General features: G+C 33.7%; 2 protein-coding genes across 2 annotated transcripts in view; one reads left to right on the forward strand and one right to left on the reverse strand.

The window, feature by feature from the left end:
* LOC135837439 (non-structural maintenance of chromosomes element 3 homolog) overlaps window positions 1-26,684 on the forward strand; it is a 69,244-nt gene that overhangs the window by 35,039 nt on the left and 7,521 nt on the right. The gene's annotated exons all lie outside the window — the stretch shown is intronic.
* Window positions 20-20,728, reverse strand: LOC135837430 (alkaline phosphatase-like). Its single transcript, XM_065352695.1, has 8 exons — window positions 20,589-20,728; window positions 18,430-18,709; window positions 18,199-18,297; window positions 12,163-12,383; window positions 11,521-11,892; window positions 11,174-11,375; window positions 7,737-8,180; window positions 20-584 (listed from the first exon to the last, which is right to left on the reverse strand). The coding sequence occupies exons 2-8, from the start codon at window positions 18,473-18,475 to the stop codon at window positions 304-306; spliced, it is 1,665 nt and encodes a 554-aa protein (XP_065208767.1). The 5' UTR covers window positions 18,476-18,709; window positions 20,589-20,728; the 3' UTR covers window positions 20-303.

The raw sequence follows: 26,684 nt of genomic DNA on the forward strand, positions 1-26,684 counted from the left end.
CGGTGATTAAACGAACAAGTACGAAAAAAACACGTAGACGTATATTTTTAACTTAACAAATCGTCACAATCATAATAATAATAGGAAGAAAATTTGAGAGAAAATTGGAGTAAATTTATACAGTCACGAAGTATAATACAGTTACACATAAAACGATATCTAACGCTATAAAAACTATACAAATATGTTAACAACTTGCGATCCGATAATCTCGAATCGAATGGATCACAATCGGCCTCCGAGTTAGCGGCCGAAGAGCACATGACAGACTAATAGGTTCTCCTACTCGGTGTGGCAGAGCTCTTACGCCGCATATTTAACAATTACACATATCGCGAACATCGATACGACCAGTAAATAGTTAGCGGTGTATGTGAAGCTTGAATTTGCCGTTCGAGTTGTCTGGGCAGTTGCGGATGGGCCAATACCGGCGGCGTACGCTTCCGCGATCGGTATATAATTCTGTTCGTAGTTTCCGCTGAATAAATGTGCCCAAGGACCGCGGGCGTACACGGCCACGTCGTCGCCTCCATGGGTCTCCATGCGTTTAGGAACTAGGGCTGGGAACGTGTAGTTGATGGCGTCTGTACCAAAATACAAAAAAAAAGAGAGAGAGAGAAATTAGAATTATTCAGTACGGTCAGGAGATGGAAGTACTGAAATGAGTATAGTGTAGTGTCTTATTTTGAATCGGTGAAGATTTGAAATTTTATGAGAATCGCAGCTCAGACAGAAATCAGTAAAAAATGTTACTGGATCGAGTTTATGGTGATCTGAGTCGAGATGAAATCAGTAAGAAAAAATCAATAATATTGAAATCATTTTTGAAATGATAAAAATTATCAAAACAGGAGCATTTTTTACAATTTTGACGATTTTTGTAATTCGTAGTAATTCTACTGATGTTCAGTAATTTTTTATTTTTTCTAGAAATTCACACCGAAATATCACTAAATTACACTGGGTATCTGAGTACCTAGTGAAAGTAGAAAAGGTTGTGATTTTAAAAATGGGTGGTAAAAGTAGTGAAGTAGTAGAGAATTTAGTCAAAACATTAGTGAAAAAATCAAAAACGCGCAGCAGAAACCTCCAAATCATTGCATTGAAACAAAAATTTATTCTTGATCAATTTTTTTGGAAATTTTTCGTGTGAAAAATTTGATTTCGTTAATTTTTTGTGTGTGGGAGGGGGAGGGGTCAAGTGGAGAGCTTTGTGAAGATAAAATCACTATGTAAAACCTGCAAAATTATCACCAGAACCAGGGTGTCTACCAGGTAGTGAAAGTAGTGAAAGTAGTGAAAAGGTAGTGATTTTGAAAGTCGGTAGTGAAAGTAGTGAAAAAGTAGTGATTTTCAACAATTTTGCTTAAAAGGTAGTGAAAAATGAGAAAAAGTGGAAAATCCGATTTTCCACATAAATGGCTTGTTTGTTGACTTTTTTAGAACTTGAATCACCTATTTTTGAAAAATTTTGCCCTCGCTTCGCTCGGGCTATTTGCTCTTCTTCTTCAGTGTAAGAAACTTATTGTTCAAATTCAAGAAATGTTCGAAGTTTCAATCAAAAAAATGCTCCCTTTACCTCCATAAAAAAACTTTTTTAACTTCTTGAAACACGAATTTTTGAAAGCTTTCTTGGCCTCGCTTCACTCGGGCTCGTTTGCTTTTTTTTCAACTTTTATCTTTTTTTAAAAATAATCATTAAAGTTAGAAAATTTTGAAGCAAAAATACAATAAACTTCTTCATTCATCACCCAAGAAAACAACGCTTTTCTTCCCCTCAAAATATTAATTTTCGATAGCTTTTTCGAAAAATTGGTATATTTCTTTCCAATTAATGTTGTTCTAATTTTCTATTAATTTTTTTCTAATTTTTTGCTTATTTTGAAAAAAGTTCTTTATTTGCCCAATTTCATTACAGTAACAAGAACCTTTAAGGTGAAAATAAAATGAAAACTTGAAATGATTAAATTATATTCTCGACATCCGCTTGCTTGAAAAAAGTCTTGGGATGTTTGAAGACATTGCGGAAAAGCGAAAAATATTAATGTAAAATTTTGCCTCGTAGTCGTCCACCCCCCCCCCTCTTGAAAAATCCCAAGTGTTTAAAAAATGTCGTGCCAAAGTCCTGCTTTTTATTCGGGAATTTTGTTGGACTAGACACCCTGAAAAATCATTGCTAAAAATACGAATAAATAAAAAAAAAACAACTTCATCTTTCATATTTGAAAGGATATTTATTCTCGAAATAATGTAGTTGATTTGTCAATTTTTCGAGTTCGCTTATTTTGTATTTTTAACATGTACACGTGAGAAATTGTAACAACTTGAAAAAAGTAGCAATGGTTATAAAATCGTTGAATTTATTTCAAATTGATGAAACCGTGTACTTACTCCAGTGTAAAAAATTACTAAGTTCAAACCAAAAAAAAAAAAAAAAAAAAAAAAAAAAATCGGTCTTGTCTGGGAGGGGGGGGGGGTAAAAATATTTTGGAAGTCAGTAATTTTTTTTCAAAGGTAGTGAAAAAGGTAGTGAAAAGGTAGTGATTTTCGGCCAAAAAATTCCGGTAGACACCCTGAGAACCTAGTCCAGCAGAATTAGGTCAATTTTTTGCCATTTGATGGTATCCAGCTACTCCCCCCCCCCCCCCCGCTTGAACATGTTATGCTATGTCGTGGAGCTCTAACACGCTTGCTTCAAGCGCTATGGAGTAAAATATGTATGTATGAGGGGGAATTGGATTGTAAAATTTGAAATTCGCCAAAAAAAAAGTCGACTAATGTGTTAAAATTTCGGCTCGTTCGCAATCATTCGCTCACGGCAGTCATGGCTTGCCTACGTCCCTTATATAGTAATTTACTATTTTGAGGACGTTGAATTCATTTTTTCGGGCCGATTCGCTTTTGAATTCAAATTTGGGTCTGGGAAGGGAGTAAAATTTTACATTTTTGAAAAAGTCTACTAAAATGTCGAGAAATGTAGGTCGAGGTCACTAAATTCAAATTCGACTCATTAGTCGATCTTTTCAAACATTTGAATTTTACCTCCTCCCCCAGGTCCAAATTTGAACGTGAGTTAAAAAGTGAAACAGCTAAAAAATTTGGATTCAGTGTCCTCAGAAATCTAAATGTCAACATATACCCCAAGTCGATTTTTTTTCAATTTTAAATTTTACCCTTCCCCCCCACCGTGGCCAAATTTGAGTTTGAAAGTAAAACAACCCGAAAATTCGAATTCAGCGTCGTGAAACCTTAAATTCCGACATATTAGTCGATTTTTTTTCAATTTTGAATTTTACCTCCTTCTCCGGTGGGCCAAAATTTGAGTTTGAAAGTGAAACAACCCAAAAATTCGAATTCAGCCTCCTAAAAATCCAAAATTTCAACATTATAGTCGACTTTTTATTTTTTTAATTTTGAATTTTACCCCCCTCCCCCTTCCGAGACATTATTTTAGGTTAAAAGTAAAACGACCCAAAAATTCGAATTCAGAGTCCTATAGAACCTAATTTTCGACATATTAGTCAATTTTTTCAATTTTGAATTTTTTTACCCCCCTCCCCCTCTTCCGAGGCCTAATTTTGAGTTTGAAGGTAAAGCGACCCAAAAAAATCGAATTCAGCGTTCTTAAGAACTTAGATTTCGATTTATCAGTAGATTTTTTTTTTAATTTTGAATTTAATCCTCCAGAGGGCCAGATTCGAGTTCAAAAGTAAAACGACTCAAAAATTCGAATTCAGAGTCCTAAAGAACCTAATTTTCGACATTACTAGTGATTTTTTTTTAATTTTGAATTTTACTCCCCCCCCCTTCCGAGATCTTATTTCAGGTTAAACGTAAAACGACCCAAAAATTCGAATTCAGAGTCATATAACCTGATTTTCGACATATTAGTCGATTTTTTTCAAATTTGAATTTCACCCCCCCCCCTCTTCCGGAGTCTAATTTTGAGTTTGAAGGTAAAACGACCCAAAAAATCGAATTCAGCGTTCTTAAGAACCTAGATTTCGATATATCAGTGGATTTTTTTTTGAATTTTGAATTTATCCTCCAGAGGGCCAGATTCGAGTTCAAAAGTAAAACGACTCAAAAATTCGAATTCAGAGTCCTAAAGAACCTAATTTTCGACATTACTAGTGATTTTTTTTTAATTTTGAATTTTACTCCCCCCCCTTCCGAGATCTTATTTCAGGTTAAACGTAAAACGACCCAAAAATTCGAATTCAGAGTCATATAACCTGATTTTCGACATATTAGTCGATTTTTTTCAAATTTGAATTTCACCCCCCCCTCTTCCGGAGTCTAATTTTGAGTTTGAAGGTAAAACGACCCAAAAAATCGAATTCAGCGTTCTTAAGAACCTAGATTTCGATATATCAGTGGATTTTTTTTTGAATTTTGAATTTAATCCTCCAGAGGGCCAGATTCGAGTTCAAAAGCAAAACGACTCAAAAATTTGAATTCAGAGTCCTAAAGAACCTAATTTTCGATATATTAGTCAATTTTTTTTAATTTCCAATTTAACCCCCCCCCTCCTCTTCCGTGGTCTAATTTGAGTTTAAAGGTAAAACGACCCAAAAAATCTGATTCAGCGTTCTTAAAAACCCAGATTAGATTTCGATATATCAGTCGATTTTTTTTTGAATTTCAAATTTAACCCTCCAGAGAGCCAGATTTGAGTTCAAATAAAAGCAAAACGACTCAAAAATTCGAATTCAGCAGCGTCCTCGGAAATCTAGATTTCGACACATTAGGTATTTGACTTTTTTAGTGAAAATTGTTTACAATTTCATCATTTTTCAAACAATAAAACAGTGATTTGCACATCACTAAATTTGGTTTAAAAAACACTAGAATCTGCAAGGTCACTAAAAATTGTAAAAATCCCTAAAGTTGATAAAAATTCCTAAAACTGGCAAAACCACAAAAAACATGTTGGACATAGCCATAGAATATGGCTAGAAACAGTAAAAATTGCTAGAAATAGTGACTATTATTACTAAAATGATAAAACTGTCATAAAATTGTACCTAAAAATCACGATAAGAGTGAAAATTTTTTAGAGTTGTAGTCATTTTAACAACTTTTTTTAGTGATTTTTTACCACGTTCAGTAATTTTGATTGTTTCTAGTGATTTTCAAAACACACCAAGTGCATCTTTGGTAATGATAAAGTTACTAAAAGTGGTGAAAAACCACTGAAAATATTGTAAAAATAATTAGAAATAATAAAACATAAAAATGGTTAAAATTATTAAAGTAGTAGAAAATGTTCACGATTTTCTCAATTTTTAACGTTTTTTGTGATTTTTTTACTGTTGTTGTTTTTACTGTGTTTTCAAGTGATTTTTCAAAAATTTTGCGAAACATACCTAACTATGTAGTTAAAATAATGAAAACCTGCAAAATCACTGAAAATACTAAATATCATTTTTGAAACTAAAAATGATAGAAATCGTCAATAACAAAGGAAAACTCTGCCATGTTTACAAAGAATAGCGAAATTTTCTGCAGTTCTAGTGATCAATTTAATACGATTGTTTTTTTGTATATGTATTTCACCTACTAATTTTCTAGTGATTTCAGTACCTATATGATTTATGCCTATGCTGCTATTCTCGCTGAATTTTACTGCTTTTTTACTCACGATTCAAAAGTCAATAAAATGTAGTAGCTTAGTTAGTACGTCTACGTATACTATCTTAAACAAAAACTAGTGGGAACCCGTGTGATGGGTACTGGGGCAGAGTGAACCTGTGTACCCATGTATCCGTAAATGACTGAGGAATACGATATTATGAGAAACAATTAGTTACCTAATGTCATTGTACAAAGTAGAAATTGTGTAGTCGTTTTGGAGCTTCCAGTGACCTTTTGGAAATTACTGTAGCTTTCAGCGGACTATTCAGTACTCGAAATTGAATTTCCATAAAACTTTACTTTTATCAAGCAGAGTTGAAAATCCAAAATGAATTCTGCACTCCAATTTTAACACAGTATCATTGTATCAAGTCTACTGCAGGTGGGTTCAAGTCATTTTGGAACCTCCAGCAAGTTTTTAAAAATTCCTATGGCCTGCAGCAAATTTGAGAAACTTGAAATTCCCACAAAATTTCATCAAATGGAGTTGGAAAATCGAAATTCACTCTGATAACCAATTTCAATACGCTTTGAAGTCGACTACTGCCTACTGGACAATGGTTTCAAGTCGTTTTGAAGCTTCAAGCTATTTTAGCTATTCAGTATTCAAGCTAAACCAATCCGTTTTATTTGAATTTTGGAACCTCAAGAGGCTGTTTAGAAACACTACAGTTTTTTAAAAATGCCACAAATACCAACATTGAATCGCGAATCGAGTCCATTGAGTCCATCGTTGATTTTGAATTGGATTCAATTTTTTGGGTGAAGTGAATCGCGCCATTAAAATCCAATTTTTTTTGCAAATCTCCCCAGTCCCCATCTTCTCTGCACCTCATATTGTTTCCCCGTCAAATCAAACATCAGAATTCTTGAAAATCATTTTAACTCACTGAACATGATTCCTGATGATTATCATTCAAATTCCTTTATTTCCCCGTCAAATTAAATCAAACACGAATTGTGGTTAGGTACCTATTATTATACCTATTTATAACTTTCAAAAATTGTCTCATCTCTGATCTCACTCAACCATGCCAACTTTTCCCATCAAATAGGTAATTTAATTTTTGAAAATCAGCTCATCTGACTCAACATGATATTTCCCCGTCAAATCAATGAATAACAAATCAATCCTGGTAACATTAATTCATAGTAAGTAGGTACTTCTACCTACCTACATAATAATGCAGTTTTAGAGCGATCAATCATATTATCTACTTCAATGAACAAAAAAATTGTGTTTTACGAGTAAGGTTGAAGTAGGTATTACATTTTTACATTATCTGTCTCCCTTCAATCAAACCACCTACATACTAATCTTATTTTCAAAACAATGAAAAATATAGAAATTTGTTGGAAAAAAAAATTTAAAAATGTGATGAATTTTTGTTATTTATATTGATCATTTTATTGCATTCCTCTCCTTTCCACAAAACCCTCGAAAAACCATTGCAATAAATTTTTGAAAATTGTCTGACTGAAAATCGGACACCCTACTCCCCCCCCCCCGTCAAATCAAAAATAAAAATCATCAAATGTGATAAAGTTTTGCTATTTATTGATCATCTCATTGCATTCCTCTCTTTCCACAAAACCCTCGAAAAAGAAAAAACCCTTGCAATAAATTTTTGGAAATTGTCTACTAAAAAGCAGACATCCACTTCCCCATCAAATCAATAATCAATCATTCTGGTAATTAATTTTTGAAAATCCTCTCACTCAACGGAGAAGAGAACATCATGCTTCCCTGTCAAATGTCAAATCAATATAATAATTATAATAATCAATCCTGGTAATTTGAGTAGTTGAAATTTCGAATTGAAAAATATTTGCATTTTAAATATTTTCGAAACGAAACTCACTAACGAAAGTCGAAAATACTGACAATCAATGAGTACTAAGACTTTAGTTGATTTGATGCAGAATTGCAGAATGAAATGAAAAAAAAAAAAAAAAAAAAAAACCGCGTTCGTGTGCACCTATTTTACGTACCTACCAAACGTTGTAAACAAACCAACGCTGGGTAACGCGAAAAAGCCAACAAATTTACATACTTTCGCTACTGGGGAAGTGGATTTTTATATAATTAGATTATTTACCTGTATCATCGTTAGTTAAATCATACCGAACTCCGGGACTAGTCTGGTTATGATATCCTGGCCCATTAGCATAACTCAAGGTAGCATAAGGCAATCCATCTTTGCCTTTACTGTACAATCCCAATATATCGTGACCTCTGGCCGGATACCCGCTCATACTCATCGTATGCGCGTGATCGGCAGTCACCACAATCAAAGTGTCTTCTTCGCTCGTCATCTCGCTGGCTTTTCTTATAGCTTTGGCAAATTCCACCGTTTCGTCGAGCGCTTTGTGGGCTAAGTTTTCGTGATGACCTATATCGATCTCGCCTCCTTCGACGAATAAAAAGAACCCGTTGGCGTTCTTTTGGAGGATTTTTATGGCGGTTTCGGTCATTTCTTCGAGGGTCGGTTGGTCTTTCTTGTTGTCTAAGTGGTAGGCTAAGTGTTCCGGGGCGAATAGACCTGTAACAGATGTATTAGTAAGAAGAATTGGAAGGACGTAGAATTTGTAGTTGGTTTTTTTTTTAAAACCATATTATACATTATATGAAGCTAAAAGTGTAAGAATCTACCCCCCTCATTTCTATTCAGCCCCATTGACTAGTTCAGAAAGTGACTTTTTTCCATGAAAAGGTCTCAATGAGTTCCCGGGTGATTTCAGAAATATAGTGAAGGGCAAATTTTGATTTTTACGAGTCTCATTTGAAGGAAAGATGTTGAAATCGAAAAAGAAGTTGTAAAATTTCCAAAAATTATTTTTTCCGAAGCTAATTTCATGCTCAATTCGTGATTTGGGTCTTTTTAATCCCATTGCGGAGGGAAATGAATGCTAAAAATCACATTTTCAGTTTTTTCACCTCCTCCCTCTCCTCCCCGCTCCTTCTCACCTATCCGTGTTGAAAATATTCACTTTTACTAGGTTTCTTTAGGCAAGATGCAGGGAAACTTTTCCAATTTTGGGGAAGGAGGGGGGGGGGTAAAAATAATGTTTTTTTTAGTTCAAATTTTTTGACACGAGTACATAAAGTAAACTAACAGAATATTTGCTAATAATTTTTCCTTTTTTTTTCGCTTTCAAGTTATGGTTTTTCTTCAGTTTCTGTTGTGATAAAGAGAGAAGAGGGGGAGAGGGTAAAAATATCCTTTGTAATAATTTTGATTCGATTTTCAAGTTTGTTTGAAAAAATCCATACAAACAAAATGGATTGTAGAATTTACCCAATGAGCATGCTACTAAATATTGATAATCGGAGTATTTTGACCTTTTAAAACACAAATTTGAATTTAATTTTTTTCAAAGTCGAGTCGTGGTTTTAAGGGCAAAAAAGTGCAAAATATCGATTTTATGATGTATTTTTGGCGATTATCGACTACTGCAAACTGGTTTGAAAACAAAAGGGTTTTGAAGATATTTTCACAAATTGGTCAATTTTTGGTATCGAGGCCCTCTCTGCAGTTGAAAATTTCGGACAGTCCAAAAATTCCCAAAAAATCCTCCTTTTTTGCCAAAATTCTCAAAAAGTTCATTTTTTCCGTACTTGAAAATTTTTCTATTTTAGAATTTCGAATTTAATGATATGATTTGAACAAGGTCAATCCAAATCCACCCCCTCTCCCGCCCCTTTCTTATTGAAATATTTGAAGAAATCTTATGTTTGAAGTATCACTTTTTTTCAAAATTCTCCACACCCCCCCCCCCCCCACAAAAACGCTTCATTTTTATCATTTGTTTTTTTTTCAGAATTTTTATTTGCTCCTTTTATAATATTTTTTTAATTTTTCACCAGAAATGGAGACTTATATTGATGTTGGGCTTAAATTCAACTAGAATTTTCATAAGTTTGTAAATTTTTGTTCAAAAGGTTCATCCATGTCAAAACTTTTTTTGTCCTGTGGAAAACTTCTTAAACAAATTAAATAATTACCAAATCTATTTTTTTATTTTTTTCATTTTTTAAAAAAATGTTTACTTTTTGAAATGTTTTTAGATATTTTATGTTTCAGTTTTTTCAGTTTTTCTGTTTTTGTTTTCATTGCTTTGAAAAAATGCTTCATTTTGTTGAAAGGTTTCAAAATTAATTTTATAGTGCTTTTAATCTCGCCCACATAAGAATCTATTGCACCCCCCCCCCCCCCGCCTCCGCCGCCAATCCATCACGAAACCTTTTTTATTGAAGGGGGAGTCCTAAGGAATATTTCTAGCCTTTGTACTCAAAAGAAAAAGTGGCCCTACTTACAAAATTGTGGCCATTTTGGTTGACGCCTTGTCTCAAATTCAACAATTGTTTTCTTTTTACGCTTGAATGAGGCAACCTGCTCATAGATCGTTTGAATGTATGCTATCCAAATTAATTTTGACTGCGGAACTTGAATTTTGGGTCAATTTAGGGGGATGGTACCTGACTGAAATTCGGCGGAGATGGGATGAACTGAAAGTCGAGCGTAGTATATCGAAATCGAGGTATTTTGTGGTGAAAATTACGATTTTGATGTCAATTTTAGTTTTCCAACTCCCAGTGACGACTTTTAATGGGAGGGGGGGGGGGTAGGTTCTAAATTCAAATCTGTGAGAAAATGTTGGAAAAATCGAGTGTGGTGCCAAAACCTAGGTTTCTAGTTTCTACGAATGAAAAACACGATTTTGAGGTTCCTTTTGTTGTTTGATCCTTAGAAATTCCAAAATGTTTATTCTCCAAACACAAAATTTCAGTCGGATGCAGTCGGAGTGCTCACGTAGAGGTCTATTGCACCCCTCCCCTCCGCTGATCTTTTCGGTGACTTTTTCCTCAAAGGAGGCGTCCTTAGGAACAAAAATGGAAGCCATTTTAGTTGATCGTCGGTCTCAAAATCAACATTTTCTCTTTTTACGCTTAAATGATGCGGCCTAAGGCAAAACTTGAATGCACAAAAAAATATGTTCTACGTGAAATTTGAAATTTTTCCATTTTTTTCAATTTTTACGCTGTTTTTCCTCGAAATTCAAGAAAAAAAAATAAATCCTTGGCACTAGTTTATCAAAGTGAAAAAATATTGCCTTCTTTTTATCACTGCTGTTGTTTTTTTTACATTTTTTTTCATTGTTTTTTTTCTTCAGTTTTTTTTTTTTTTTTAATACCAGGAAAATAATAATTCAATTTTATGACGTTTTTACATTGTTACGTATTTTTTTCATGAAAGTGATAACTGATAAAGATTTAAAAATAGTAAACGCAATCGCTTCACCACCTTTTTTTAGAATGGCCCTCATTAAAGATCATTTTAAAAAAAGGTCTCTCAAACTTTCAAAAAAAATATTAAAATTATAAAACTTCACAGAATACTTAGTAGGTATGACATAAAATCGACGAATCTACCTCAGATATTTGAAATCCTCAGAAAAATATGTCAAACCGATCACATAACTTATATCTACCCTGTCATGAAAAATGGATATGGTATTAAAGTATCGTACAAACCTAATAAATAATCGACTTTATCGATATTTAGGCTTTTGAGATCATTAACGTTGGTTATATAGGTTGCGTTCGCTTTCTTGGAAATTTTATCTTCTTTCCATCTGTACACAAGATCTTCATCCAGTCTGCTACCGTTGATTTCGTGTTTCGACAACGTGATATTATATGGTAAAAATTTATTGCGTCCGCCTCCCATGATGACCTGTTACATACAAGTTGAAAATCAGCGTCAGTCAATAAAAGCATCTCATCGAACGTAATCGATACGTAAAAAAAAAACAGCAGGACACGATTACGAAGGATATCTCGATATCCTGCTGGCTTTATTGCGATTCTGTGATCTGTACCTTTATATCTTTACCGGGCTCTTCGTATACGAGTTGTTTGGCTATATCGAAATTACAGCTGACCGGATCTAGTTTACCCTTCTTTAAGACGTCAGCATCACATTCCATGTCACGGAAGGGTACATGAGCATAAGTACCGGCCGGAGAGGCATGAGTGACTCGAGTCGTGGTCACGATTCCGGTCGCCATTCCAGCGTCTTGAGCCCATTTCAGTATTGAGGTAGGCCTATTGGCAGCTATCTTGGCAGCTTCGCAGTCGGCCACTTTGACCGCAGCTGAGACTCCGATACATCTTACATTGGTTTTAACTCCGCTCAAGTAGGCTGTAGCTGTGCAAGCGGAATCGGCTACTTGTACGTCGGTGCAGTATGTCTGCAAAAAAAATGAAAAATAGAATAAATAGGCAAAAATTGAGAGAAAAAAAAACAAATAAAAATGATTGATTGATGCGACGACGACGACTACGTTAAAATACGTAATAATGGTCACCTTGGATACGCAACGTACGCGCGTATGTGACAAATATCTACCTACGTTAACGAGGGGTAAAAAAAAACACTGTCAAAGGTGTAAGGGGGCGAAGCTTAATTATTAACACGCGATAAGTGCGAGTAAATGGGCAAATTAGTTACGCGAAATTACTTTCGATAATCCCGTATACGGAAACGTTTCGAAAAACAATTGCTCTTCTTCGCCAGTCCTGTTCGCCAATTGACCCTGGTATATTCGAGCCGCTGTGATGGTCGGTATCGAGAGCCCATCTCCTAAGAAGAATACCACGTTCTTGGCCCGATTCGTGTTCAGCTTTTGGGCCAGTTTCTCGTGCAATGTGTTTTGGGCCTGGTTTTTCCAAAATTCGACTTCTGTAAAGATAAATAAAATTATTGACAAGATAATTCGACGAGATCGTATCTTGTGACGATTTACGAAGGTAGATAGATAGACTGATAGAGGTACATAAACACGTATGATAAACGAGTATTGTGAACTTGGGAGATCAATCGAAGGTCGGCTGCTTCTGATGAATCGTTTGGTAATAGAGGTCTTCTCTTCCCCTCCGTCGTAAGCTCATGTGTCTTTAACGAGTTACTGCTTCTCGCCTCGTAATACATGTATGAAGTGTTACATTGTCTATATGTACAGTGTGTAATTTAGCCCTCTGCACGAGTTTTTTTTTCACTTTTTTGTTTTAGACGAGTATTATTAGTATATGCGATAAATATTCGAAGTATTTGACGATGAGACGATGTTTGGTATACATATGAAAGGTGCAGCTTGCGATTAATAAAGATGATCATGAGAAAAATTTTTTCTCGTTGTAATCGTAATAGCAGGAAGAATCAGTTGATGATTCATATAGATGAAAGACGTTGAACTTGATCATGATTTTTTTTTTTTATAAAGGTAAATGAAACCTGAACCTGTCAAATAAATACATTTTGGAACGCCAACGTGAGAAATGAAATTTTTGGATCATAAATGCGCAAAAATGACGTCATAAATTTGATTAGTTGAAAGAATTTCGTGTATTTAGTGCTTAAGCTTAACTTGAAATTGTTCAATGTGAATGCAGCCCTGGATTGTGGATTGTGAAAATCCTTGTTCTATTTTGTAAATCTGAAATGGGGGTTTGAAAAACTTCTTGTTCAATGCGAATTAGATAATATTCGGATTACTGAAAATTCCTAACCTTTTGGAGGTAGCCCCTGGAAATGGATTTTGGATTTTTAAATCTGCGTGTATCGTGTAATTTAGTTGAGAACTGGTATAATCTAGATTTTTGATATGAAATTGAAGGCAATACGATGTAAATGCAAAGATACTCAGCTTGGAATGATTCAGAGTGCACCTCTGAGTATCCTAATTGACACTAAAATTTTTAAACCAGACATAGGGTAATCGAAAGAGGACCCCAAAATACATCACCTGCAAAAATTGCGAGTGCTGAAATTCATTTTTCAATTTTTGGTGAATTTTTAAAAATTCAAATTTGTCACATTTTCTCATGAAAAAAATTAAATTTTATAAAATTGACATAAAACGCTGAAATTTGGTTTGTGCCCTATTTTGGACCTCGTGAGTCGAATGGTGATGGTTTCGAAGCGTTCTGGAGCTTCCAGCGGATTTTCGGATTCTACAATTTTTTAAAAAACGGCGTATGTGGGTTGAAAATGAAATTTAGCATCCTATAAACTCAGATTTACCATCTTTGTGACCCTTTTGAACGAGACTTGAGCATAATATTTTTGTGCCGGTTCAAATTCAACATTTTCTCCAGTGATTAGGCTATTTTTGAAAAAAAAATCTATTTGAAAGTTTTGGATTTGAATCAAAGTGTGAATTTTAGCTCGACAGGTCATCCGAAAAGAGGTACAAAGGGGTTCCTGAAATGATGTTTTTTAAATTTTCTTGGTAAAAATTTTAAAACATCGTGAAAATAAACGAATCTAGTCCAAATTCTCGTTTAGGGCGTAATTAAGCGCATCTTTTGATACTTAAGTGTATTACGAGTAAAAAATTTCGACCCAAAACTGGCCACTTTGGGCAGGAAAAATCGTCTAAAAATCAATTTCATCCTTTTTTAAAGTTTTACTCCCCTACCTATCAAAAATTTTGAAAAAGTATGCCTTGTTACTAAAAATTCTCATTTTTTTTAGAAGAATCTTTGAAAGATGTACATGGTGGCCCTTGATAGGAAACTCCTGGTTGAAAAATGTTAAAAGATGAGGTTTTTTCTAAACAACTATTGGGTCATTCCATGCCAAATCGGCGGATTTTTGCACGAGGGGTCTTCGATTTTTTTCAAAATCAGATCATTTGTAGAGGTCATCAAACGATGACGAATGACGCAAACCGGACATTTTTTCGATTTTTTTTGACGGAGCTGTGGCACTTCAAAATTCTCTAAAATGGCCGAAAATGGAAAATTTCAGTTGCAAATTGCTCCGGTTGTACGTGGTATAAAATTTTCTACTTTTTTTCAAATTGTAGTACTTTCAGAGGGTAATTGACGAATGATGTCAAAATCAGTGTTGCCACTTTCAAAGACCCAAAAAAATCGATTTAAAAACTTATAATTTAAATATAACCACGATGCCTCCCAGTAAAAATTCTGAAAAAATTCTCAGTTTTAGTCCTCTTTATGTAGAATAACATATCAAAAAATTGGAGGGGCCTTTTTTTTCATTTTCGAGAAAAAAAATTACAAGTTTTACTGTTGTTGCAAAAGTGCTATCAGAAGCCTAAAAAATGAAAATTTTTGCATTTTTGGAATATTTTACCAATTTGTAGGCGAATATGTGAAAAAAATCCCCCTCCCCCCAATTAGTCAACAAATTGACGAAAAATGTCATTTTTCGTGCTATAATTTTATTTTAAGAGTGAAATACATATATGCATTTTTCGTCAATTCGTTGAAAAAATCACAATCTCTTTACTCGGGTTACTCTGCTCCTTGTGAACTTGAATTTTTAAGTTTTTTTTTCTAAATTTGAAACTTTGAGCTGTTGCTGAAGAAAGATGTTGTTAAATTTTGACTCGAAAAGTTTGACATTTTTTTCATCTTGCTCTTACCCTTCACCCTACCAAAGCATATTTTTATAAAATGATTGTGAGCAAATTTACTTGGAAATATTAAGCTTGAATGACAATACTTCAACTTTTTTTCCACTGATGAACCAAAAAAAAATTAATTTGGAATAAAGTTTTTGAAAAATAAATATTTTGGAAACTGAAAAACATCCTCAAGTATGAATTGGTTTGAATTTGAAAAAATGTTCTATTATCGTTATTCGAGTCTGAATTTTTGGGAAAAAATCATTTCAGTGTTTTAACCACCCCCCTCTTTTTTTTATTTTTCTGACAAATATTTTCAGTAATTATTCAAGCACCAAGGACGCAATTTTGAGAAATTTTGTACATATTATCTTAACCGTTAATCCGTCTTAAATATTAATTTTTTTGATTTTTTTCAATCAAATATGAATTTTTGATTTTTATTCCTTTATTTCTTTTACGTGTATTTTTTTTTTTTTTTTTTGAAATTGGAGTTGAAACTATAAATTGAGAAACATTGCCCTCAAAGTGGCACAGAACATAATCTTGAAAGGTTCTCAAATGAAATTCCGCAATTTTGATCTGGGGATTCCGACGTTGGTAAATATCATTTTGAATCTAAGGGGGACCGAGTAAAAATTTGAAAAACACTCCCAAATGTTTAAATAATTGCGGTAGGAGGGAGGGGGCGGGGTTAAAAATCTAAGTTGTGTACTTTTTAGTGAGAGAAGAGTAAAATCTTGAAAACACTGAGTTCAAATGATCTGCTTCTTGATTTGGCCATTTTTTTGGGCTCGTTAATAAAACACTAGAAAAATTGAAATATGACTAGAAAAGACCATACGCACCTCGGGAGTTATAAGGTCACATCTCAAAAAAAATCGATTTTGATGTTTTTGCATTTTTGGGGTTTGCATGACCCCCTGCAACCGAAAATAACACTTTGAGTCGGGTATGCTGCTTAGATCATGTAAAAAATGCAAAGGGCCTAACTCAAAATTTCTACAACATTGCAAGTTGTTTGGAGTTATAAGGTCACATCTCAAAAAACTCCTCTTTCTTTGAGTAAAATTTGCACATACAAAGTGTCAGAAACCAGTTTCGATAGTGTTGAACGTTTTTAAGATGTAAAATAATCACAAGGAGTGTATTTTTTGTAGGTTTGTTCCAAAACAAAAAATTTTTAAAATAGAACATTTTTCAGAAAAATTAATTTGCATAAATATATTAAAATTTTAGTTTTTTGGGAAAAACTCAAAAACTAAGCACTCTAGAAAAAAACTAATGACATTATGTCGATTGGAAATTTAATTCTCTACAATTTTGTTTTCTTGAAAATTTTTTTGTACGCTTTTTTTCGCCTCCAGATCACTTTTTATGAAAGGTTATAACTCAAAATGTTTTCCAAACATTGAAATATTTCCTCTTTAAGATTTTATTTTTCAAAATATTCTTATGCTAAATGAAGGTAGGATACCCAATCTTCAAAATGACATGCTATTCATTCCTCACAATTGATTATAAGTTGATGAAAATAATGAATCAAGTTTTTAAAAAAAAGAAAATCACTCTCCTGTAAAATTTCACTTTTTTGAGATGTGACCTTATAACTCCCGAGGTGCGATATTTTCTAAAAATCAAATTTTTCAAATTTTTTCAAGGAAAAAGCACCTTAAAAATTTTTTTTCTAAAAATATCATTTTAGGATTTCTGACAAATTTTTTCGAAAATTTGAAAATAATTTTCCATAGAACCAGTTTTTCTCCAAAGTAAATCAGTGCAAAGAATTTAATTATTTCACCCCCTCCCTCCCCTCCCCTTTCCCAAAAATTCTTCAAATATCCAAGAATGATTCAAAGTGCTTGAAATTTTGATTACGAGGATTTTAAGACATGCTCTTTCGATCTAGCTTGATTTTATTCAAATCGCAGGGTTTCAGTTCGATATCTTCCCTTGCAATAAAATCAAAACATCACTATGAATTTCGAAGTTCAAATTACCTAGAACTGAAATTTTTGCCATATTCTGTATTGGGGGGGGGGGGGGGTTATTGGACTCTAAAAACACCAGCTTACTGTTGGAAAATAATTGAAATTTTTGCCATCTTCTGCATTTGGGGGGGGGGGGTGGACTCTGAAAACACACCAGCTTATTGTTGGAAAAATTGAATGATCTACTGAGCTTACTTTGTAAATATGAAAACATTAAAAAATAAGTATTAAAAAGTCGCTCGTTTTATGCTCTATAAAATTTGTAAAAATTATCTCCATTTCTGGCTCCAACTCCATCTTCAAAAAATCAAAAATTGATCAATTTTCTTAGTATAATATTCATCTTCTATCATTTCTTATTTCACATTTCTCCCTCGACTTGGCTAATTACGTAAACGTATTAATCGGAAAAAAATGACGAAAGATTCTATCGACAATTTCGAAAAAAAAGTTACTCTCGCCGATTCCCAGAAATACAGGTTTTTCCTTCTTACAACACAGTGTAATAAGAAAAAATTACTCTAACTTGACGCGTTTCAGGCGGTTTGAGAAGTTCGAGTTCGGTGTGTTAAGGTCAGAGAAACTTAGTCGCTGAGGCTAAGAAAATCGTTGACCTAGTCTGATGCACGAGTAAATTGATTCGATTTAATTAAGCGAACGTTAATGCGCCAACGATCTATGATTCCACATTCGCTATCGCGCCTAATACTTTTATATAATTAATTAATTGAAATGGTAGTTGAGTAGGTTCCCTATACCTAGGTTCAGACCTAAACAAAATGTAGGTACATTTTGCATAATTTCGAAAATTTTCTTTCTCATGTTCACTATATAGGTAGTTAGGTACCTATTATAGGTACAGAAACGGACATTAAATTGGATAGTATATAAAAATAGAAAATTAGCGAATTGTCGACCAAAGTAATTTATTCGTCCTTCGTACGTAATAAGCTCGTTGAAAGGAAAAAATCGCAATGCACGTTGAAAAAAATTTAAAAACGTATAATTTCAATTCGTTTCTTAAAGCGTGGATTATTACCTATTTAAAATCGCCATCTCTCGATTAATATGATCTATCCGAAGGAATTGCATCTGACTGACGAAAATAAAAAAAAAACATATAAAAGCTCACCATTCTCCCGGGTATCAAGCTTTGGTGCAGGAAAAGGCTTGTACGGTTCACCATCTCTATCCGAAGGTGTTTTAAACGTCGTATCGGCATAAACAACAGCTACAAAATTGGGAAAATAAAACGAAAGCTAGTGAATTAAAAGATCCAATGAACGCGAAAGCAGTTGGAAAAATAATAAACCAGAAAAATAGCGATTAAAAAAAAAAGAGGCAAAAAAAATCAAATTCGTACCACAAATTGAAAACAGTACACAAAACGGCACACTACTGATAAACATTTCACCGAAAATAACCGCGAAACTGTGTGAAGATAGCGAGGACGAGATTACTCGTAGTACGACAGCATCAGGCGCTAAAAGTAACCAGGAGCAGGCAGACGATTAAACGACGATGATCTAATGAAATAATGAAGATGACTTTCGATGATGTAGCTGCTACATCCAAGGTGGTAGGTGACTCGTACAGGTCGTTTTGATTCTGGTTTCGGTTCGCTTTTACGTCGATGAATTTGCCTGCAAACGAAGATCGACTCGTAGAGAGATGTTTCGTAGTCGAGATCTCGAACCGTAAAAGACGTGAATTTTTGGTAGAAAAACGAAAACTAGCATTATTTTCAACAAAACGTGCAAAACGTCGCGACGTCGTTGTTCGGTCGTCAGGCTAATTTTTAGCACGACTCGTTCGTTTATATTTATGTCTAATTTGGTTATACTTCCTCCCTCTACCTATCTCCTCCTTTCTCACTGGACTTGTATGGCTGTTGTAATTAATGTATTAACGTATTTTGCCCGAAATGTTAATTTTTCTCCATTTCTACGTATAATGCTAATGTTGCTTGGTATAGTTTACAGTTTTTACATGTACTACTAATACTCTTTGTAGTAATTTCGAAACAAATAACCAGTACTCGACATTGTAAGTACTTAGCTAGGAACCTGATGATACATTAAACGATTATTCATCGTACTGTCTTAGAAGCCTAGCAGAGTCCTCCTATCATTGATACATATTTTAATGAAGTACCTAGTATACCTCCACCTACCTAGAAAATGTAATTTTCTTGATACACGCTACGAAACTGTAGAATATCTGTCGTTCGATAACGTGCGAAACTCATTGATATTACGCGACTGTTTCTTTTCATCTCAGTGAGACGAAAAGAACGCTTTTTCGTCTCACTGAGATGAAAAGAACGCACGAACGCATCAAGTAGGAGTACATCGAGTACGAAAACGAACGTTATCAGTTTTATCGAGAAACGGAGTGGCCAGTAGTACGTAACACAGACTTCTCACTCACTCAGACTCGAAATTTGTCTAAATAATCTAAATATAACACCCATTATGATTAATTAGTGTGTTATTCGTAATAATTATTCTTTTCCGTGTTCTTTTTGCTTTATTGGTGATCGAGTTCATTTGATTTAACCAATTCATTGTTTGTGAAGATCGATAGCTAATTGTATGTATCATGGGTGAAACGAAGACTTCGGATGTTGAATTGAAAAAATTTGTCTAAATAATCTAAATATAACACCCATTATGATTAATTAGTGTGTTGTTCGTGATAATTATTCGTTTCCGTGTTCTTTTTGCTTTATTTGAAATTACTTCAAACTTATTTTATGCGGTGATCGAGTTCATTTGATTTAACCAATTCATTGTTTGTGAAGATCGATAGCTAATTGTATGTATCATGGGTGAAACGAAGACTTCGGATGTTGCATTGAAAATTTCTCCAACATACATAATTCTTTCAAGAATAAGACGTAGGGAAGAATTGTTTTGTATTGTGATATTGATAAAGATTGTATAACTACAAAAACTCGAATAAGGTAAGTCTAAGTACATACATTAGTTCGCCTTGAACTGAAGAAAGCTTCATAAAATGAAAGGATATAAGTAATCTAGCTGTCATCCTTATTTTATTTCATTTCAAATTGATCTCCGCAGCCGAAGTTTTCGTTTCATCATGATACAAATACATACTTACTTACTTCAGAAATACAGCGAAAAAAACACCAAAAAGATTACAATTATCTTGAACAACACATCAAATCAATCATCAAAGTTCTGTCTGTTTAATATTATTTTTAATAATTCCTAATTTCCTATGAAAATATGAATTTCAACGTTTATATTCTACTTTCGTAGCGTATATCAAGAAAAATATCTTACAATGTAGGAGGCGAAAGTGAACGTTTTCTGTCGAGTGCGAAGGGTGGCGGAACGAGCCGAAGGCGAGTTCCGCCATCGCACGAGACAGAAATGTTCACTTTCGCCTCCTATATAGTAATATACTATATTAATTTATGACTTATCATCACATTATGCTAAGAAACGTGATGACGTGTGTTAAATTTGAAACTATTACAATGTAGGATGTACTCACCACAGATAATACCTATTTGACTAGTCTGAGTTCGGTGTACGATTCAAGCTTTTTATTCCTGGCGTATTCGATACTCGTAATAACGCTTATACCAGCGTGTTTTCTAAACGATGAACAATACCCCTGACTGTGAACAATGTAGATAAGAATAAAGTTCGTACTGAATTACGCAACCAAAGTGAATTATGTATTTGGCTTTGAAATGGAAAAGTTTGTTATGTAACAATTCGATGATTTGTTTTTTTACTCGTATTCGCCAGTGCACGTGTTTTGAATTTATTTAAAACAGGTTGATATCGTTTTGGCGCTAAGAAAGTTTTGATAGATAAGCGTTGGTTTAAGAGCCTTTCTTTATAGGAGGGGGAGGGATTTTGAAATTTTTAAGAAAATGAGTTTCCAATTTTTAAAATAAGTTACCACCTACCCTACCTATATAAATTTTAAAATAATTTGAAAAAATATTTTACATTTTTTAATAAATTTTACTGACAATGGAAAAGGTATTTCAAGCAGTGGAAAAAATTTTGAAACTGGCTAAATTTCATTTTTCAACGTTTAGAATTTTTTTTTTTTTGATTTTTACTTGAAAAAAATATATTAAAATTAGGTGTGATTCAGATTGAAAGCTGAAATTTGGATACTTTATTTTCAGGCCCCAAAATTGACTTCTGGAGTCTCCACTGGATGAACGGGGAAATCAAAAAATATGTCCGAAGCTCTAAAATGATTCTAAACAGCTACCAATCGATTCGAGAGGTTGAAAATGAGGTACCTACAAACAAAATTTCAGCTTTTCATCTCAATTTAATCAAATTTTAATTTCAGAATGAGAAAAGGTGCTTCTGAAAATGAAAATTCTAATTGTACCTTCGCAATAATGAGTTCAAAATGATATTGAGTTTCATTGATGAATTTGGCCATTGTTGAATAAAAATGAAGCCATATTGACAAAAATTTTCAGTTGTGATGAAAGCTGAATTTAAAGTGTGGTATTGAATATGAAAATTCTAAAAATTTAATGAAGTTACATTTTCAACTAAAAATTTATGCAGGAGACAAAATTTCTAATTTGGAAAAGTTCACAAAAATTGCATAGAATATCGATGAAACACGATATACAGTAGCGTGCAAATTAGTTTGGGACAGCAGCAAAATCACAACATTACACCATTTTTCAACAGCTCGCTACAACAATACCGCTAACAATTTTGAAAAAAAAATTACAGGGGGTGAAAGCCTTATCCTTTACGAAAATTTTGATGTGTTAGAACCAAAAAAAATAAGTTTCTATAAGCTCATAAAAGCTCACTGAAATAAAAATTAGAAAATTTTCAGTCTTTTAGTTTTCCGCATTTACTGGACGAACCGTACGTCCTAGCAAAAATCTGATGATATTATGCTGAAAGAGAATTAAATTCTCTACAATTTCGTTAACATGAAATTTTCGTAGGACGCTCGGTTTCCAAACTGCACGCCTTCAAAGTTTGAGTAAAAAACCGTTGCTGCAACTTTTTTTTACTAGAAAAACCAACGTTTGCACGCTACTGTAGTTTTTCGCATTTACCGAACGAACCGTACGTCCTAGCAAAAATCTGATGGGATTACGCTGAAAGAGAATTAAATTCTCTACAATTTCGTTAACATGAAATTCTTGTAGAACGCTCTGTTTCAAAACTGCACGTCTTTGAAGTTTTAGTTTAAAAAAGTTGGTTTTTTTACTAAAAAAAAGTTGCAGCAACGTTTTTTACTCAAACTTGAAAGGTGTACAGTTTTGAAACCGAGCGTCCTACGAAAATTTCATAGTAACGAAATTGTAGAGAATTTAATTCTCTTTCAGCATAATGTCATCAGATTTTTGCTAGGACGTACGGTTCGTCCGGTAAATGCGGAAAACTAAAAGACTGAAAATTTTCTGATTTTTATTTCAGTGAGCTTTTATGAGCTTATAGAAACTTATTTTTTTTGGTTCTAACACATCAAAATTTTTGTAAAGGATAGGGCTTTTACCCCCTGTAATTTTAGCGGTATTGTTGTAGCGAGCTGTTGAAAAATGGTGTAATGTTGTGATTTTGCTGCTGTCCCAAACTAATTTGCACGCTACTGTATGTAGGTAGACACAGACAGTTAATAACACATTAAAATTATTCCAAAATAACACAAAGTGCTGACATTTCTAAAGAATTTAATAGAATAAGGTCATTAACCCCTCTGTTTGGCTTCGCAAGGTCGTCTGTCTTCGTGTCTGGTCTCTTATAAGGTCATTGACCCATATATCTGACTTCTCGAGTTTATCTGTCTGTTTGGCCTCCTAAGGTCGTCTGCCAGCCTGTCTGACCTCTTGAGTTCATTGACCCGGCTGCCTGGCTTCCTGAAATTACTGACCTACCTGTAGCCTATAATCGTCTGTCTGCCAGTGAGGTTTCTCAGGGTCATTGGCCCATCTGTCCAGCTTCTAAAGGTTGTCTGTATACATGTCTGATCTCTTAAGGTCATTGACCCGCCTGTCTTGCTTCTCAAGGTCGTCTGTCTGTCCTCTTAAGGTCATTGATCCGTCTGTCTGTCTGTCTGTCTGTCTGCCTTCCTGTCTAGTCTCTTAAGGTCATTGATCCTACTGTCGGACTTCCTATGGGTCATTGACCTACCTGTCTAGCTTATCATAGTCGTATGTCTTTCTGTCTGGCCTATTGAGTATTTTTCTGTCATTTTTAACATGTTCCAGTGGCGTTTTTATGCATATTTCGCGAAATTTTCCGAAAATTTCATCAGTTTTTGCTTTTTTAAAATGTTTTAATTTCATTAGGACGAGTTTTAGTGACCTTTTATGCAATTTAATATACTTATACGTTGATTAAATTTCATCAGTTTTCAATGATTTTAAGCGATTTTAATTATATTTTTATATTATTTTAACGGTTTTTTTTCACGATGTTTTATGCAATTTTTGCCACTTAATTTCATCTCAACTTTGGTTAAATGTTCATTCGTTTTATGTGCCTTTTTAAATGATTTTAAGACTTTTCAAGTTCATACAAGTTTTTTAAAGAATTGTCTCATCATATCAAATCAATTTATTACTTGTGTCACAATGGCGCAAAGATTTTTTGAAAATAAATTCCCAATAATTTTGATACTTTCATTTAGGTATGGCCCATTAACACATCTATATTGTACTTCCTAGCACCAAGTTATTGTGCACTTTTTAAGTGGTTGATTCCATGTTTTTACTTGAACAGGCAGATTTAATTATAAGTTAAAGTATGAAATTATTAATTAAAAATTAACTAATTTGCAATTTTATTTTTCTTTGTTGCAGGTGAGTGCAATTTTTTTGTGGTTAGAAGTACTATCGTAATAGAGTAGGTAAGTGAAATGTACATTAATGCGTCTGTCCCAGAGAAACTTCCTACCTCTCTCATAATTTTTCCTTGTTGAAGTTTTTCTTGATAAGAAATATTTTAAAATGCTGTTTTTGAAGCCAAAAAGGGGTTAGGGTTTCAATTCCTAGGCTGGGGTGCGAATTTTTCGAAAAATATTGGCATGAAAAACAAGTTTTTGGTGGGACAAATTAGAAGTTGTTAGTTTTACTCAATTACTAGCTGGAAATTAAGTTATTATGTATAAGGTACTTGCTTAATCGCGCTCGTTCAGATTCTAAACCGAGTAAGAGTGTATGAATCCCGTACCTGCTTGTTGCATTTGAGGGGGGGGGGGTGAGATTGTGTTTTTCATACAATTGGTAATTTTTGAGAAATTGAAGTTCATCGTTTTTAAGTTTTCATTTTTTTCATGCTCTCTTTATCTTTTCTCCGTCCGATTATTCTGGGAGAAAAAATAATAATTTATGTCAGATTCAATTTTATGATGTACTCGTACTTACGATACATGAGTATTAGAAGATAAGAGAGAATGTTTTATTCACATTATTGTTTACTTCGAATTTATGGGTTCTGTTGTCTGGTTTTAAATCGAAAGTTCACATTATTGATATTGAACTTGCAAGTCGAGTAGTTTTGATAGCCCCAAGATATATACCTTCTAAAAAAATATATCCACCAACAATAATCATCGGTGTGTTTTTTATTGCCCTGTTTCGATTGTGTTATAATATTTTCGCGTATCTGTTTCGTTGGTTTTGGTGCTGAATCATAAATACACACATAAATTTTTATTGACCTGTTTTGTTGAACGTTAGAAACTGAAAGTACAAATATTAAGGAGTTAGTTGTTCCTTGTTTTTATCCCCCCCCCTTCCACTTCCCTTCCTGCGTGAGCTCTGATTTGGGTTTGAATCAAAAAATTATGAATTTTCTCAGAATTAGACACGAATTATTCAACTTGTTGAGGTAGCGATAAAAATTCGTTGTGAAATTACCCATCTAAAGTTGAATCGAATGAGCATGCAAAAATTATTCGACTGTCAAAATTTCAGATGCTGAAGTGCATTTTTTGATTTTTTAATGAAACTAATTTTGAAATTGGCCTGGAAAACGTGAATTTGATATGTGCTCACTTACCTTGTTTTGATCTCCTGAATCAATTTGAAAACAATTTGGAAATATTTTGAACAGTTCTGGAGCTTCCAGCAGAGTTTTGAAAATTAAAACTTCTACAAAATGTTACCAAATAGTGTTAATAAGCTAAAATTTATTTTATATCTCAATATTTCAACGTTCTGAGTGAATCGGAAATGATTTCAAGACGTTTTAGAGCCTCCAGCAAGGTTTTGAAAATTCCAGTTTCGCAACAAAAAAAAAGTTATAAATTCGGGTTTCTTCCGTTTCAGAACCATATTATATTTTTCCAATTTTCGATTATGAGGGCAGTTTTTATTACCTCAGCATTTTAAAATTTGGGTATAGAGTAAATTTTGGCTTTCAATAATCTGCTGGTGACTTCAGAACATCTCACAATGGTTTTGAAATCGTTTCCAATCTGTTCGAGTGGACGAAAATGGGCTACGTACTAAATTCAAGTTCCGTAGGTCAATTTTATGGAATTTTTCATTTTTTAAAAATTTTTGGCCTCGATTTTTGATTTTCAAAAGTCTCTAAAAATCGAAAAATTCACTTTAGGCCTCAAAATTTTAGCTGTTCATGTAATTTTACCTGCTGTTTTGCTTTGATTTTGTCCAGTACAAATTTTTTTTGCTTGCTGGGATACCTCTCTTGTGAATTTTTCAAGTTGTAAAAAAATGCACGTTTCAAACTCCCCCTCAATTTTAGGATTCGCCTTCCTTAATCGATTCTGAATGTCTACATGTGATGGGATTTTAGTAGCTGCCGAACTTGATTATAGCGCCTTCTGGAGCAATTTGAAATTACTGGAGAAAAGTGTTAGTTCTTACTGGAGGCTCCAGATCAGTTCGAAAATTAATATACCGATGGGCTGTACTTTCACCATTTCAAAAAATTCACTAAAAATCAAATAATAATCTTTGGTTCTAAGCTTTGGGTGACGTGCTTTTTCAGTGAGCCGAATTTCAGCGTTTTTTAGAGTTGATGGGTTTTAAAGATTTTTTTGTTAGACGGACTATTGTGGAAATTTCAAGTTTCAAAAATCTGCTTGAGGCTCCAGAACAGCTCAAAACTGTTTTAAACCGTTTCCAATCGATTTGGCAGGTCGAAAATAGAATATCCCAAATTTCAGTTTTCTAGGTCAATTTGATAAAAATTTGATTTTTTTTCTCAGTTTTGGCCTAAATGTGATTTTGAAAAATTTACCAAAAATCAAAAAATGCACTTTAGCACTTGAAATTTTGGCTGATGATCAATTTTTGAATGCTTTTTCGATCTAGCTATGTCCAGTTCAAAAAATTTCGTGCGAGTCCTATGTTCAAAATAACCGCCATTTTGTCAGTAAGGACAAATTTTTTCGGAAAATTTGCTTTAAAATGTTTCTTCATCTTGGGATGTCCTCTTTGAGAAAAAAGTCGTCTTAGAGGATCAGCTCGGGGAGGAGGGGGTTCCATTATTCCTATTCAATATTTTCTAACCTAATCAGGTACCCTTCCTGTAGACTGATTTGATAAATTTTCAAAGACATATTTTCATGAGGATCCTATTACCTTCGTTCGTATAAATCCATGTTTTGTGATTA

Source organism: Planococcus citri, chromosome 2 (assembly GCF_950023065.1).
Source record: "Planococcus citri chromosome 2, ihPlaCitr1.1, whole genome shotgun sequence".
Lineage (NCBI taxonomy): Eukaryota > Metazoa > Arthropoda > Insecta > Hemiptera > Pseudococcidae > Planococcus > Planococcus citri.